Genomic DNA, 15,257 nt, shown 5'->3' on the forward strand with positions numbered 1-15,257 from the left:
GTCGAGGAGAATTCGGAGCTTGGAGTTAGATAAGAGAGATCCGAGAGGTATAGGCGTGAGCCGAAGAAGAGGTTAGCGGTGATCGGGAAGGAGAGAGCCAGCTACGAGGTCAGAGGCCACCACGCTGGTGTTGCGGTCACGTGTTTTCTTGGCACGGCATTGAGATCCACTCAAGTGCTGTAGTGTAGTATACATTGAACACCAATCTGAGATGCATTCTAAATATTTCGTGCATCAATCTGATGTGAGATTTCCAGGAAATTGTTATTATAGGGGTTTGTGCATCAATATCGAAAGCTCTAATTGCATTCTTAATTAGAGATTTATGACTTTGTTTCGACATAAGCTACCAGGGATCTTAGAACATTGATATTCTTCTTGAGACATTGATATGCGACTGTGGGACATCCTGGTTGACAGACATTAAAGCATTTGAAGCTCCAAATCTTCTAATATTATAACTGTACATGAACTTAGGAAAGCTTTTCGATTTTTCTACTGAGGTGCTTGTAATCCATTTAGATTATGCAGGTTTGGAAGTGGCCACTTTTGTGGCGCAAAATAACCGTAACATGACGTATATATTACCATTACGCACACTGAATAAGTTGAAAGATATGAAATGATTTACCTCTTCCACTAACCATATTGAGCAGCACTCCCGCGGGAATCCGCGGGCATCGGAGATTCCTCCTATCATCATCCATGCGTTGGCGTCTAAGAGACCATTCTCATTGGCTTTCTAAGAACCCCTCCACGGAAAAGGCCCGGGGACGATAGTCAGCTTTCAGATATAAAGAGCCCCCGCGGATGTCCGCGGCCTTGTGGAATCTATCAATCGCTATCCCGTCCAGTCAGCAAGATCGCGTACTACTTTGGGACTATACGCCATGAAGAGGGACGCCAACGGCAATCCAATCACGACGGTGCAGGGGTGGAGTCGACCTCGGCCGCAAATGTCATGTCAAGCTTGTCGTGACAAAAAACGTCGGTGTGATCGCGTCCAGCCATGCTCAAACTGTGTGCTCAGAAACACCGCCTGTGAATATCCGGGACAAAGTCCTGACAATGGTTCGAATGGCCCAGAGCCCTCGATGGTACCCATTTCCACTACATTCAGTCAAAATGCCGGGACAAAGCCTCAAAGCTGGTCGGAGCCGGCTGCAAAGTATGTTGCATCTCATTCAAATGTTTCTTTATACCCCTCTAACACCCCTAAAGCAATTCCGACGAGATGTTATATCGGATAAGAAGATTAGAAGCGGCGTTTCTTGAAAAATCTAATGATTCTAATGGACCCGGAGTGAACCAAGGGCCTGGAGGAAATCTTGGGGGTATCTTCACTAATGGGATTACACTGCCCGAACAGGTAAGCTCTCTCTGTTATGCTACAAACTCTTTCACCCTCAGCATACTTATCCGAATCTCAGGATTCTACTTCTCACTATGTCACTCCATTCAGTGCCCATTATATGAACTCTTTGAATGAAAGGAGTATAGGTGCGCCGGAAGCACCTACCATTGTTGAGTTGACGAGAAAGTTGCCACCTTTAAGCCAGGCGAGGATGCTGTTCAACCATTTTGCAGCAACATTGCAGCCTACCTTCGGTGTTCTTCACATCCCTTCATGCCGTAATACCATGGAGAAGGTGTATGAATGTATTCTTGAGGGCCAAGTACCCCCCGCTGTTGATTTAATGCTGCTGTTTAGCATATTTGCCGGCGCCGCCTTGGGCTGGACCCCCGACCTTCTGGAGAAATTGAATGCAACGAACGAAGGTGCACGCGCAGCCTTGATAGCGTACTGTCGATTTGCCTTGGCTATCCTGGACCATCCTTCACGGATTATACAACCGTCAACGACCGCTCTTGTGGCCATTGGGACCCTGGGCCACATAATCATGAATACGGATGGATTTCCATCCCGTGTTCAAATGCTACGTCATCACTGTCTACTCATGTCGAGGGAATTGAAGATCCATCGATTAGATACGGCAAAGGCCCGCGAAGAAAGAAGAATAAAGGGATGCGATATGATTGATGTCGAGGTCCAACGACGGGCGTGGTGGAGTATGGTGGCATCCGACTGGTAAGTTCTCTGTAACCTCTTCAATCGGCTTACCCATGACTGACTAAATCCCAGGCTTCTTTCATTCTCCGGTGGTCCCCAAGAAGGCGCTTATCTTTTTCAGCCCAAACACATGAACGTGAATATGCCTAGCAACACGGATGATGAGTTTATCACAAGTGATGGAGCTCATCAAGATTTTCCACTATCTGTGCCTACGGCAATGTCAGCTTTCATAGCGCGAGTACAGGGTGCGGATCTCTGTCGCCAGGTGATCGATGCTCTTCCGTCTATACTACTTGATTCCCAGCAACCAGACTATGCTACCGTTCTGGAGCTGGACGACAAGTTTCATGACCATATTCTTAAGCTCCCCACCCACTTCAAGTTGGATCCCGAGAGTATCGAAAAGAGTCGGCAAATCTGTAAAGAACGGCCATATATCGCTTGGCAGCGGATCAGTATCCATTTCAGTCTCCATACACGACTTTGTCGCTTGCACCGGCCTTATCACTTGGAAGGAATAACGAATCCCAAATATGCATACTCGCACATTGTCTGCATTCGTTCAGCGCACAAAGTCCTGGAACTTCGGCGTGCGATGGACGAAGTAGCGCCCGAGGTAGGACTGAAAGCCGCCCGGTTCTGGACCGTCATGCACCATGTATTCTTTGCGGCTTTGATCTTGGCGATGGATGTATCATTCAATCCGGTTGCACCTAATGCCGAAGCTCGAAAGGCACAAGTGCTTGGGGCTTATGAGATGTTGGAACGGTCCAGGCGAGAATCCAATGACTTGATGGAGGGCATTCAAAAAAACCTACAGACATTGATGTCTACACTGCACAAAAGACGGTCTTCGATGTCTACCCAACCCAAGACTGCTGCCGCCCGTGAGAGGTCTCTTGCCACAACCCTCTCAATGGGGAACCGATCGGCAAATGATGCGGGCGAGCCTGTGAATGTTCTCGATGAGACTTCATTTTCTGCACCGCCCTCCTTGATCGCCGCTGATGGAAATGGCCTACTTAACGACCTTGGTGAGGATGATTGGGAGAGACTTTGGTCTGATTTTGTGGCTGTGGCTCCGGATTTAGATGTGCCACAGTGGAACTCGTTGCTTGAAGATGTGAATTTTGCTCCACCCCTGGAACTATACTAGGATTCTATCGATCTACACATGGAAATAATTGTTTAAAAATAAACCCGCTGCAGCCTTATGGAATGCGTTTTCTTTAGGCACAGCCCTATGCACAAAGTTGGACGCCTTAAAAAAATGTTTTGAGTGCTGACTCTTCAGGGAATACGAGGTGGGTCCGAAATGAAAGTATACCATTTTACTACTTCATAGTTCGACTTTGCGTCAGGGGCTTTCTTTTTTTTTAGAAATTTTTGTCAAATTTCCCTGCATTTCGCAGCCCCCTCGAGTCACACTTGGCAGTTTTCTAGAATCCTGCCAAGAGTGAAGTCACAACATAATTAGTTTCGTGGCTGGCCAATGATGCGGTGGTTGGTGCAGCGTGGCCTTGGACTTGGCGGGTGGGGTCGTAGCGACAGGGCTGGACCGTTGGATTATGATGCGCCACAGGTGACGACATGGTTAGGATCGTCACTATCTAGTATCATGCGACTAGTAATTTTATCTAAATTGGTTTTCTAAGATCGTTCGCCATGAACCAAGTCATGCCGCCAAGCTTCTCCTTCCAGGCAACCGGCAAAAGGAGGTGTAGGATAGGACAGTTGAGAATGGAGCCGAAAAAGGAGTCCAGGGAGGTGTCCAAGGAGCTGAGTAAATAGAAATCAATAATCACGTCTCCTGCAGTAAATGAGACGGTGTGTAACCTTCAATTTGGAGGTTTAGTCCAACCAAGCTTGAGGAGGAATCGAGGATCATCATCATTTTAAATTCACTCAAGGTGGGAAAAAACCTTGCTTATCTGGACAAGGCGGAGAGGGTAATTAAGCCAATCAAAGCAAAGATATGTGATGAGCCACAGATGTGGCGTCTAATGATGTAATAGAAGAACAAGCTCTCTTGCTCTTTTTTGCTCCGTTTTCCACATTTAAAAGAGCTCCGCATTTCCTCTTTCCCCCTTCTTCCCTCTCTATCCAAACCTTGTGACCCCTCATACGCAAACATGCCTTTCACTGCTTCGTAAGTTCATCCCTGTCGACTCCAGAGCTATCGAGCTATCTGGTTTCGCAAGCTACACACTCCCACGAGCTCGCGCCCTGGCTTCCCACGTTCCCACCGAGATGGGGATAGCTCACTGTCACATGAAACAAGAAGAGTTAGAACTGACCTCGCAATTCCCAATAGTGATATCTGCAAAATCATCTTCGCCATCATCCTGCCTCCTCTGGGTGTCTTCCTGGAGCGCGGATGTGGTGCTGACCTCCTCATCAACATCTGTTTGACCATCCTGGGTTGGTTGCCTGGTGTCATCCACGCCTTGTATGTGTTGCCTCACCCTAGACTTAATCTCCCCGAAAGGACACTGAAACTAACCCCAATCTGTCTCGCAGCTACATCATATTCAAATATTAATCACGCTGAAATGACCCCCACCGGCGTTGCCTCTCGGTTCCCATGCGTCTCGCGCGACATTCAACGGGAATAACACGTTCGCGATGTTCTGTGTTACATTCCCCTAGCCATTGCTGAGCTCCATGTGGAATGTGCCACAGTGGCTGACGGGTCGAGTGCTGCCTTCTGCATGATTCCGCAAAGGTCCGATAGTAGCCTGCGTTCCCCACCGACGAACATGGCCGGTACGATGTTGATAATTCCCTAATGTTGGTAGTGTGCCCTGTGGACACTGCCAAGGATTTTTTCTTGATGTTTATTCCCTATGTGCGATTATTTTGCGAGCTTTCTTAACTTTTTTTTTTTTTTCTGCTTTTCAAATGATACCACCTCATCTTGTATAACCCGTGGGCTTTTGTTGGCTTGGGGTTGGTTAGCTTTTCGGTGGAATTGACAACATTGAATTATTTGATCACGATATTGATTGCTTGTATGTTGTAGTCGGAAGAATTCACCGGGATTGGAGATCTTATCCAGATCCTTGAGCCAAGTGGGACCGCTATAAATGATTATTGAAGTGTAAGGCTGGGCTACCGGATGACGCGGATACCACTTTTACAGGGATTCTCGCGAACTTCACCATCGTTGATAAAGTACTACTAGCACTTGAGTACTAATCAAATGCTATGCTGCATAATATATGGTCGACATTGGGACAACGATCGACATGGCTGAAACTAGATTAGTTTCGAGCATCCTTCCAGAAGCCCGGGGTGAAATTCGAAATCAACATCGATGATCTAACCACTTACCAACAAAGCCATCAATTCTAAATCAAGCACAGCAGATCGCCAGATCAGCGCCTCGATGGTTCTGAAACACAGCGCTGGCGCGTTGACTGGGTGCTGGGAGGTAAGCGCCCAACTTTGAGCCCCGGCGCGTAAAAAAGCAGCGGGCCCGCAGCCACCAAACGAGGTCTGACCGTATGGGCGCTTCACCACTGTTACCATTCGTCAACTCCGACAAGACCAGGATCGAGTATGTCATCTGGTTTCAACATGGCGCCAACTTGCATTGCCTCAATGAGTGTGTTTCAGGCTCGTGTCCAGCTTGATTTGCTTGGTTGATGTAATCTGACCAGCGTCACAATGGCCGGAGTCATCTCGCGACGCGCCCGACATTTACATGTTTAACTATGCCCGTTATCCTTCTTGGAGGCGGTTAGTGGCTATTGTTTTCGCTTCTACCCTTGAACTTTTTTTTCGATGAGCATTTTTTGAAATCCTTGGACCTTGTGCATTGAACGATACAGTGGTGCTGATCATGAGCAACTCCAAGACCACATGCCTTCAAGGGTAATCACTCCCATGTTTTATTTGAATAGGTCAGCTTGAAGATACAACTACGAGAGGAGAGGCTGGTTCTCACAGATTCTATTCATATAGACTCGTCAAGCATGCTCCTTCATCCTGTCTACAGGATACTCGCTGCGGCTCTCCCCCTAGCCGCATTCTGTGCGGCCAGCAGCGATACCTCCGATGAAACGAACACTGCTCTTTGGGACATGGTCCCCAATTGTGCTCGAAACTGCACAGAGAACTTTATATCGTCCCAGTACACTTCGGCGGAGTGTAACGACACATCGAATATCAAATGTTTGTGTCGCTCACAAACAGTTGGCAATCTCACCATCGGGGAAGGGGCGCTGAGTTGTGTGTATGCCTTATGCTCGGAGACGGTTAAGGAAAATACCGATGTTTATCATATTTGCGACTCGGTATCTGGGGCTCTGGCCGAGACATATGCGACCATCACCGCAACCACATTTGCCAGTGTGTTGTCGCTTGCGACGACAGAGACGACGACAACCAGCGGAACTTCAACAAGTTCAACTACAGCAACATCCACTACAAAAAAATCGTCATCTGAAACCCAGTCTACGGCTTCTTCAACGACATCTGATGGAGCGGCCCTAATTACTTCCTACCACCCATCAACCTCAGCATCCGATGTGCTATTCACTACCTCTGATACATCAACTACAACATCCACAAGTTCCCCAACGACTGCAGCTGGAAAGAGCAGTAGCAATGGGATTAGTCCAAGCACAGTCATCGGGGTATCTGTTGCTTCTGGCGTGGCCGGTTGCTTCATAATAGGCGTGGCGGTATTCTTCTGCGTGAAGAGATGGAGGAAGAGACATCAGACAGACTTTGAAATTGGAGGAGACATGTCCGAACCTTCTGATTTCTCAAACCCACCATACTCGCGAGGACCTTCGCCGATTTCAAATCCGGGGCCGCCGGCTTTAAACGTCATGCGACGTCCCCAGGAGATGTCTCAAATGTCGCTACCATCGCGTTCTTTGGAGTCATCGCCATTTCCTCCAAACTCCACTGCTCCGGGAATTCGCATGGTAGAAACACCACGGGATGAAAACAATCAGCGAATAGGCTGCGCTGTTACCTCTGAATCAGACTGGGAAGGCTCCCCGAGAACAGTGGATTCGCAACACACCATGGCAGAGCTACTGCCAACCCAAACTACCGGCTTATATCCCAAACCACTGAAGTTTTGGCATCGACCACCCAGCTCAGGTACTGTATTCGAAGAGGACGAAAACCATGTCATGGCAAACAAAGACCTACCTCCTCTACCGAGTACATGGAAGTATCCGAAACCAGGACCCCGACCTGTGATTATGGGTCTACCGGCCAACCCTCGAGCTGCCAAAGAGGGATTCCCAGCATCAAAATTTCGGCGCGTCAAACCCCAAACTCAACAGACAAGCCCCATACAACCCCAATCACCCCGAGAAAAACCAGCAGGCCCCCGCACTCTAGGAACCCCATTCTCCACAACCCGAAACCAAAAACGCAGATCAATGATCTCAAACAGCAGCAGTGGCCGGAATGACAGCTCCGGATTATCAGATCACACCTCCAACACCTATCTCACAACACCACTCATCACTACCGCACAGGGCCGTATCGTCAGTGGCACGGCCCAAAGAAAACCCAACCCCCCATCCCCAAGCATCTTAGCCCCGGCACCAGACATCGTATCACGCCCCCGAATCGTCCGCGCAGAAGACATCACGCGTGTCCCACTGGGAGAACATCCACCCAGTGAAGTCGTTGTACCCTACTGTCCCGAAGACTTCTGGCTCGAACGTGGCCGGACCAATCCTTCCTCTCGAACCGTCTCTACCGAGCTTCCCTACCCATCAGAGATGTTCCCGGGTGTGGTTCTATACCCGGACAGTCCGAAGAAACGACCCGAAGATGCGCCTGTGAGGGTATCGCCCACAAGTCGGAATTTGACTCCGTCTAGAAGAGGGAATGACTTGATTCTTAGCGTCGATTAGATTTGTTTTCCCCTTTATGTTTGTACCCTCTTGTTTTCTTTTTGTTCGTGTGAGCCTGGCTGCAGCGGGCTGCTTCTTGGTTTGCAAATTGTATATTATCATGGAGGCATCGTTTGGATAAACAGCGACTTGGCATTTCTTTGAGATGAATTTTGGTATCATAAATAGCGACCTCATTTCAGTTGTACATATAGATACATCCAAATATTGACTACATAAGCAGTGCTTCCAACATTGAAGAGAGACTTGAAATTACTTAGTAGGATAATAAGTTTCATATATTAGACGAATCGGAACGCCAGCCGAGACGCGCTCATCAATAAAAATTAAACGTGTCCAAAAACATGGACTCTAAGCTGACTAGATACCTCAAGTGTTGGTAGGTAATTAAGCTTTCCCGCATCCCTTCTAATGTTGATCCCTCCACAGTCCAGCGGACATAGTACATTGATAGTACCAGTTGACGTATTCTTCGAGAAAATACCAAGATTAGTTCTTCTCATCGAGGTTCTTCTCCTTAATCGTTTCATCGTCGTCATCTGTTCTATGTCCCACTGCAAGGCTTTCCTCCTCCTTCTCATTCTTAGCCTCTTCCTTCTCTTCTTCCTTCTCTTCTTTCTTCGCCTCCATCTGCTCCTCCATCTTCTCTTCCTTATCCTTCTCCCCCTTCTTCTCAACCTTTGCGTCTTGCAAAATGTGATCACTCTCCAGAGCCTTGTTCATTGTACGCTCATCAACAAGTGGTGTGGCTAAGAGAGCAAGACCACCAATACCCGTCATCACCTCAAAAATGGAGTCCAGTCCATAGACATACGCTTGCATGGCACCTTCACGCAAACTCCCAGCAGGTAGTGTTTTCAGGGTACTGATATAAGCCTCCGCGTTCTGAGCGATGGCACTGGGAAGACTCAAGTCATCCAACTTTGTCCTCATGAAGTTCTGCAGCACTGTCGAGCCGATAATGACACCGATCGCAAAACCTAGCGTCCGGAAAAAAGTGTACATTGAAGCGGCGTATGCAACGTCTTTGGCTGGTGCGCAGGCTTGCGCGGCAACCAGAAGCGCGTTGAACAAGATTCCGTGACCGAAACCCACAAAGGCGAAGATAAAGATCCAGGACGCTGTACTGGTGTGTTCGTGCAAGATGATGGTCACACCAGTGGCTGCGACGGTAGCTACCCACCCGAACCAGAGGGCCCAACGATACCGACCGGTCTTGGAGATGACGAAAGCAATCGCTATGCTTGTGGGCATGAGGGCGACAGAGACGGGCAGGAGGCCGACACCGGTCATGACGCCAGACTCTAATTTGACGGTCTGGAGCCACAAGGCGAGGTAGTACAGGCAGCCGTACATCTGAGCGGTAAGTCAGTAAAAGTTATTATTTTTGAGAACAGACAAAGAATGGGATGAGCTCACAATAGTGCCCTGGACAATAGCAGAGGCATAAACGGCCAAAGAAGATCGATCCCTAAGAATGGAGAGTCTGATGAACGGATGGTCGGTTCCATGGAACTCCCAGAATACCGTTGCAACGATGCCAACCACACCGAGACATAGTGGGAGCAGCGTTTGATAACTTGCCCAAGAGTACTGTACTCCACCCCAAGAGAGGCCGATCAAGAAGACTGACAAACTCGCGATGAATAGAGTCTGACCGATCCAATCAACCGAGCGAAACTGCGTTTCGCCCTTTTGAAATCGCACTGACGTGAATAGCATCACGCCCGCGATGGCAGAGAGTGGGAAGTTGATGTAGAAAACCCAGCGCCAGCCTGTAGAACGGCTTGTATACTCCTCAAAACAGCCGCCAATCAGAGGGCCGAGAATAGTCCCCAGAGCCATGGAAACCTGGACAATGGAGGCGTATTTGGGTCGTTGACGCAACGGCACCAGGTCAGTGATTAGAATCATCGCAAGTGGAATGAGACCACCTCCTCCCACACCCTGGATAACACGGCCGGCCAAGAGAGTAGCCATGTTGTGGGCAACACATCCCACGATGGAACCAATCACGAAAAGACCCAGAGCGGCAACGAGCGCTTTTCTCCGGCCAAAAATGTCAGAGAGAGAGGCCCAGACAGGTTGGAAACCTGCACATGGGACCAAGTATGCGCTACCTACCCAGAAAGTGCTGGTGGTATTACCCTTCAGTTCCTCAGCAATAAGCTGTTTCTGACATTAGATATGATTCGGGGGCAACGATAGGGACGACTGGTCAAATACTGACGGGGAGGATTGGCAGGAAGATGGTCATATCCAACGAAGCCATTAGACCAATGATGGACAGACAAAAGAGGACCTGTATGACCTCTTTGCTCGCCTTCCATTCTGGCTCGTCGACCTTCGGCTGACACGCCTCCGCAGAGGCAGCATCCTTGTGCGGGAAGCTTTCGACATTCTGCTTCTCACTGTCCTGCATCATTGCTCTGACTGTGAAGAGGATGCCAAGCGGCAAGAAACTGTTCACAGAGACCCGAATGAAAACGAACTTAGATTCAAAACAGTGTTCTGAACCAACTCTTGACCAGTATCACGATTCACCACACAGGATGAGACATGTTGGGTCGCGGAAGCCTTATCTGTACCTTCGCTTAGACTACCTCGAATTGTCGCTTACCTGTTCGCTTCGCCATGACGATCCTAGCTGGAAAAATCAATAAGCTGGCGAAAGCAAACAATAGCTATGTGTGACGGCCCCTTGCTGTGTGCATGCACATGTGCAACAATAGCTCTCCACTTTGCTGCAAACTCACAAAAAGGCAAGGGCTCCTGCGCCGTAGATCCAATCCAATCCACCAAATAGAGGGTTTTTGAAGCATAGAGTAACTTAACCGAAACATAGATCGTAAATTGGGTCTTGTTGCATTCCGGCATTTTTCGGGAATCGGGCGCGAGTCACGACTTGACTGAATCGGAACAACAATGCTCATGTCTGTGGGTCGGCCCGTCGCCTTGGCCCTTGGCCCTTGGGAATCCTCAGCTGACTCTGAAAGGGCAAACCCGCATATGGACCCACTTTTTGCATTTTGCATATGAACTATCGATGATCGACAATTCTAGAGTCGTTATCTCTCACCGAGAGCTTGTTTTTCAGAGAGCTCTGGAAGGGGGATGGAGTAAACATTGAATAAAAAATCAACCTTAACAATGCTTAAATTGTGTGGCCAAGTTTTAGGGTTATCTCTCCAGGGGCCAGGGCTTTGTCGTATACCGCCACATGGCCGATACTCCCCTACAAGTACTTAACATAATATACCCGGGTTATATGCAGAGATTCAGTAGTCAAGGAAGATTTTCGTAAGCTTTCGATAAATTTAATTGAATTCGTATTATTTATGCACACCGAATGTGTGGCGTTTTTGACCAATCGCCGATCAAATTGCTAGACAGCTCCTCACTTCAAATGTTCAATCCATCTTGTAGTATGTAGTCCAAAAAAATGCAGAAACCTGTTTATCTCCTATAGCATCTGTATGCTGGTCGTGTTGTTCGTCAGATGATCTCGCTAGAATGCGAGTTCAGTCTGTTGTAATGTAGTTCCAGGGTGTGTCTTCAAAGCTCGATGTGGACCCAGCTGGAGTTGTTGGCCATGTACATGAACTCAGCAGCAGGAACGGACTTGAACAGCGAATCCGCAACGAATCCCGCAAGGATGCTCATGCCAACCATAGTATAGCCACGACTAAACCACCACGCACAGTTCTTCTCGCTCTTGAGATCCACCGACGAGATAGTAGCAGCCAGACCCGCAGTTCCGCCACCAATAGCAAAAGCATAGTAAAGCGGGCCAAGCTCAGTAAGCACACCAATAGCAGCAAGCAAACCAACCATCACAACAGACAGAATAGAAACAACAAGCTTAGTGCAGTTCTGGAACTTAACCGCCATACCCTTCACGCCAACGTGGATATCATCCGCAACATCCTGGTGCGCATAGATAGTATCATAGATCATGCTCCAAAGCGTGTTGACCGCAACCACACACAAAGAGGGAACGAGGAACTCTTCTTCCATGGGGAACACATGCACAGACCGCGCACACAGCAGGGCCCCAACACCAAAGGTGGTTCCCAGCACAGCTTGCGGGTAGTACGTGAAGCGCTTTGCGAACGGGTAGGCCATCGCGAGCACGACGATGACGCCGAGGTATTTCAGCACCGCGGCCGGCATGCGCATGACCAGGGCCACCATCATGATTGTCTGGACAATGGCCCAGATGTTGGCCTGCGAGCGTGTGACGGCTCCGCGGGCAATGGGGCGTACGGCGCACCGTTCAACCTTCTTATCAAAGTCGCGGTCCACGCTGTCGTTCCAGGCGCATGATGCGCCGCGAGCAAGCACGCAGCAGAGGAAGATTGTGATACTGCGGTCGACGAGGAGGAGGAGAGAGGGCTGGACGGCGGCGATGGAGGTGGCGTAGGCGACGCCGAAGAGGCAGGGGAGGTAGAAGGTGATGAAGCCTCCTAGTCGGTCGAGGCGCATGAGTTCAGCGTAGGGAACCCATGATGCTGGGAGGAGAGGGAAGATGCCAGATGTGGGCCGCTGGTATGCGGAAGGCTTGGATTGAGTTTTCTCCATGGTGGTTTATAGAATTATATCAATTGGTGGGTTATAGAATGGGATATTGGGAGAAGGGACGTGGAGAGGAAGAGAAGAAAGGTTGAAATCAGAATTGCCTTGCTACGAGGTTTATAGATGGACTTGGGGGGATGATGCTACGATACAAAAACTACATGAGTTTCCATGGCAGTTCAATGGCCGGTCTGCCGTCTGTCCTGTGCATGCGCCGAAGAGGCAAGGCGAGCATCAAGCCAATCATCTCGGAGACGGCGTGGTCAGGTCTTCGGCCCCGCCGATGTCTGGAAGGAGGATACGAAGTGGATAGGAAGATAATTGTCAGGTGCAAAACTATAGACTATTGAAAAGAAAAAAGAAAAAAAGAAAAACAAAGGCCTTTCTCCATAAAGTGGATATAGAAGAATGGCAGATGCAGATGAGAAACACCACATGGCTCCACTTCCGATCTGCATACATAAATTACCGTAACTTACCATTGATTACTAGTAAAGAAACCGAGTGTATTTTAGATAGATCACTTTTTTGATTGGCTATTATAGACATTCTGGAATTTGTGTAATTTCAGTAATTTCACTCGTTTTTCTCTGTTTTGGTTTGGAACCTCAGACTTCCTTTTATTGATCTCCCAAAAAGTTGAATTCATAAAAGAAGTCAACTACTTATATACCCCTAACAAGTACACCATTCCAAAAGGATTGAGTGATAATCTAATACCTTGCAGCAAACATGAAAGTGATCATTGTGGGGGCTGGTTTGGGAGGTCTGGCTTGTGCCATCGCTTGTTGTCGCGAAGGAATCGACGTGGCTGTACTCGAAAAGTCACCTGAAGTTCGCGAGGTCGGGGCGGGTATCCAGATCCCTCCTAATGGCGCCCGCGTCATGCGGGAACTGGGAGTCTTGCCCCAGCTTCTCGAAAAGGGGTCACAGGTCCAAGAGGTGGAGTTCCGCCGATATAACGATGGCTATTCGTTGCGAACTATGCCCTTTGGTGATGACATCACGCGTGAATTTGGTGTACCCTGGTTGTAAGTTAGCCAAAGGGAATCCGGGTTCTTTTTTTTGATTTTGATTAATTTCTAAAAATTTGATATCTAGGATCATCCATCGAGCTGATTACCATAAAGTTCTGCTTGATGAGGCAACCCGGCTTGGCGTCAAGTTTCAGTGGGGTGCGAATGTCGAAGATGTCTTGACTGATGGACCTGAGGTTATCCTCGCTGGGGGTGAAAGAGTCTCCGGAGATGTTGTTATTGGAGCAGATGGTATGTATCAAAGATAACCCCTTTGGAACTGTTTCTTAATCTAAAATATATTAGGTATCGGCTCTACTGTGAGAAAGATTCTTCTTGGTGACAGTGTCTCCTTAATAGAGACAGGTGACTTGGCCTACAGAGCGGTATTCAAGCGAGAGCAGCTTAAAGCACTTGAAGATGATCAAGTCACAGAGCTATGTCAGAAAATTGGTGTGACAAGTTGGCTAGGGCCAGACAAGCACACCATCTTCTACCCTGTTCGTGGGGGCGAAGAGTTCAACCTTGTTCTCCTTCGACCCGATAATTTGAGCCCGGTATCTCATCGAGAGACAGGTGATATCTATGAAATGCGAGAGAGCTATGCAGACTGGGACGAGACGTAAGTCAACAGAACCCATATTGAAATACCAATACTGACTATCCATAGACTCCAGAAGATCATATCGTGTGTGCCATCCGTTGATAAGTGGAAATTATCAAATCTTCCCGAGTTACCATCATGGACAAAGGTCGCTATCAGCTCTCAACTTGTCTCATAAACACAGTATCGCTAATTATCTCCATATACAGGGCGCTGTTGCTATCTTAGGAGACGCATGCCATCCCACCCTACCATACCAAGCTCAAGGAGCAGCCATGGCCGTGGAGGATGGTGCACTAATTGGCAAGCTTCTTGGGCTTTTGCAAGCCCGTTATGTCAGGGATGAAAATGACCCATCGTTATCAACAAACGAATCCACCCAAGCGGATCTCGCGTCTGTTCTCGAGCTGTACGAGCAAATTCGCAAGAAGCGCACTAGCCGCAGTGTGCAGGGAGCGATCATGAATCGAAAGCTCTTTCACATGCCGGATGGGCTTCTCAAGCGGATACGGGATTTTCTTTTGCGATATGCAGGTGTTACTCGCAAATCTGATTGGACTTGGTTATCATCATTCCGGCAGAGGCAAACTCTCGGATACGACGTGCTACAAGACTCTACCAAGGTGTTTGAGGCGTGGGCAGCTTCTCACTTCTCGGTGAACCGTGGATAAATGGATCATATACGACTATTGAGTCGCTATCTATCACATTCACCCATATTAGGCTAATATAATACATTCGACTTTCGTGTTTCTTGGGATTTTCAACGTAGCTGCATGGTAGATCGGGGAAGTAAGCTTCGCAGGCCTTGGTCGTATAGGTGAGGGGTAGCTTTCAAGGGGTCTATGATGCCCATCTTTACTACTTAGCTCCAAACTCACACCAAATCTTATGTCGATTTGATTGTCGATCAGAAGATCAGACAATATAGTATACCACGATCTATACCTCGCGGTATTGGTACAGGGGTGGTTTGATTACCGGTATTGTCAATACCAGGACACGGGATCCACCTGGCGTGGAATTTGTGGATCCTCCAGGGCAATGGCGCACGTCAATCTCAGCCCTTACTGGCACTATGTAAACAGTAGTCCGGGATC

General features: G+C 48.4%; 6 protein-coding genes across 6 annotated transcripts; 4 read left to right on the plus strand and 2 right to left on the minus strand.

The window, feature by feature from the left end:
• Nucleotides 1–890: 890 nt before the first annotated feature.
• Nucleotides 891–3,230, plus strand: N7466_009047 (Zn(II)2Cys6 transcription factor; the record flags this gene model as incomplete). The annotated part of the gene is made up of 3 exons (XM_057168436.1): nucleotides 891–1,168; nucleotides 1,463–2,089; nucleotides 2,144–3,230. The coding sequence occupies 3 exons, from the start codon at nucleotides 891–893 to the stop codon at nucleotides 3,228–3,230; spliced, it is 1,992 nt and encodes a 663-aa protein (XP_057019067.1).
• Nucleotides 3,231–4,206: 976 nt separating this feature from the next.
• Nucleotides 4,207–4,689, plus strand: N7466_009048 (YqaE/Pmp3 family membrane protein; the record flags this gene model as incomplete). The annotated part of the gene is made up of 2 exons (XM_057168437.1): nucleotides 4,207–4,223; nucleotides 4,389–4,689. The coding sequence occupies 2 exons, from the start codon at nucleotides 4,207–4,209 to the stop codon at nucleotides 4,687–4,689; spliced, it is 318 nt and encodes a 105-aa protein (XP_057019068.1).
• A 1,362-nt stretch (nucleotides 4,690–6,051) lies between these two features.
• N7466_009049 (uncharacterized protein) lies at nucleotides 6,052–7,962 on the plus strand (the record flags this gene model as incomplete). The annotated part of the gene is made up of 1 exon (XM_057168438.1): nucleotides 6,052–7,962. The coding sequence occupies one exon, from the start codon at nucleotides 6,052–6,054 to the stop codon at nucleotides 7,960–7,962; it is 1,911 nt and encodes a 636-aa protein (XP_057019069.1).
• Nucleotides 7,963–8,451: 489 nt separating this feature from the next.
• On the minus strand, nucleotides 8,452–10,384 carry N7466_009050 (MDR family MFS transporter; the record flags this gene model as incomplete). The annotated part of the gene is made up of 3 exons (XM_057168439.1): nucleotides 8,452–9,318; nucleotides 9,382–10,131; nucleotides 10,193–10,384. The coding sequence occupies 3 exons, from the start codon at nucleotides 10,382–10,384 to the stop codon at nucleotides 8,452–8,454; spliced, it is 1,809 nt and encodes a 602-aa protein (XP_057019070.1).
• A 1,133-nt stretch (nucleotides 10,385–11,517) lies between these two features.
• On the minus strand, nucleotides 11,518–12,543 carry N7466_009051 (4-hydroxybenzoate octaprenyltransferase; the record flags this gene model as incomplete). Its single annotated transcript, XM_057168440.1, has 1 exon — nucleotides 11,518–12,543. One exon carries the CDS (start codon nucleotides 12,541–12,543, stop codon nucleotides 11,518–11,520), a length of 1,026 nt encoding a protein of 341 aa, XP_057019071.1.
• A 726-nt stretch (nucleotides 12,544–13,269) lies between these two features.
• Nucleotides 13,270–14,828, plus strand: N7466_009052 (putative salicylate hydroxylase; the record flags this gene model as incomplete). Its single annotated transcript, XM_057168441.1, has 5 exons — nucleotides 13,270–13,568; nucleotides 13,639–13,805; nucleotides 13,860–14,175; nucleotides 14,224–14,305; nucleotides 14,367–14,828. 5 exons carry the CDS (start codon nucleotides 13,270–13,272, stop codon nucleotides 14,826–14,828), a joined length of 1,326 nt encoding a protein of 441 aa, XP_057019072.1.
• Nucleotides 14,829–15,257: the final 429 nt, after the last annotated feature.

The sequence above is a fragment of the Penicillium verhagenii genome (assembly GCF_028828195.1).
Source record: "Penicillium verhagenii strain IBT 33310 chromosome Unknown utg000008l_segment0_segment0, whole genome shotgun sequence".
In the NCBI taxonomy this organism is placed as follows: Eukaryota; Fungi; Ascomycota; class Eurotiomycetes; order Eurotiales; family Aspergillaceae; genus Penicillium; species Penicillium verhagenii.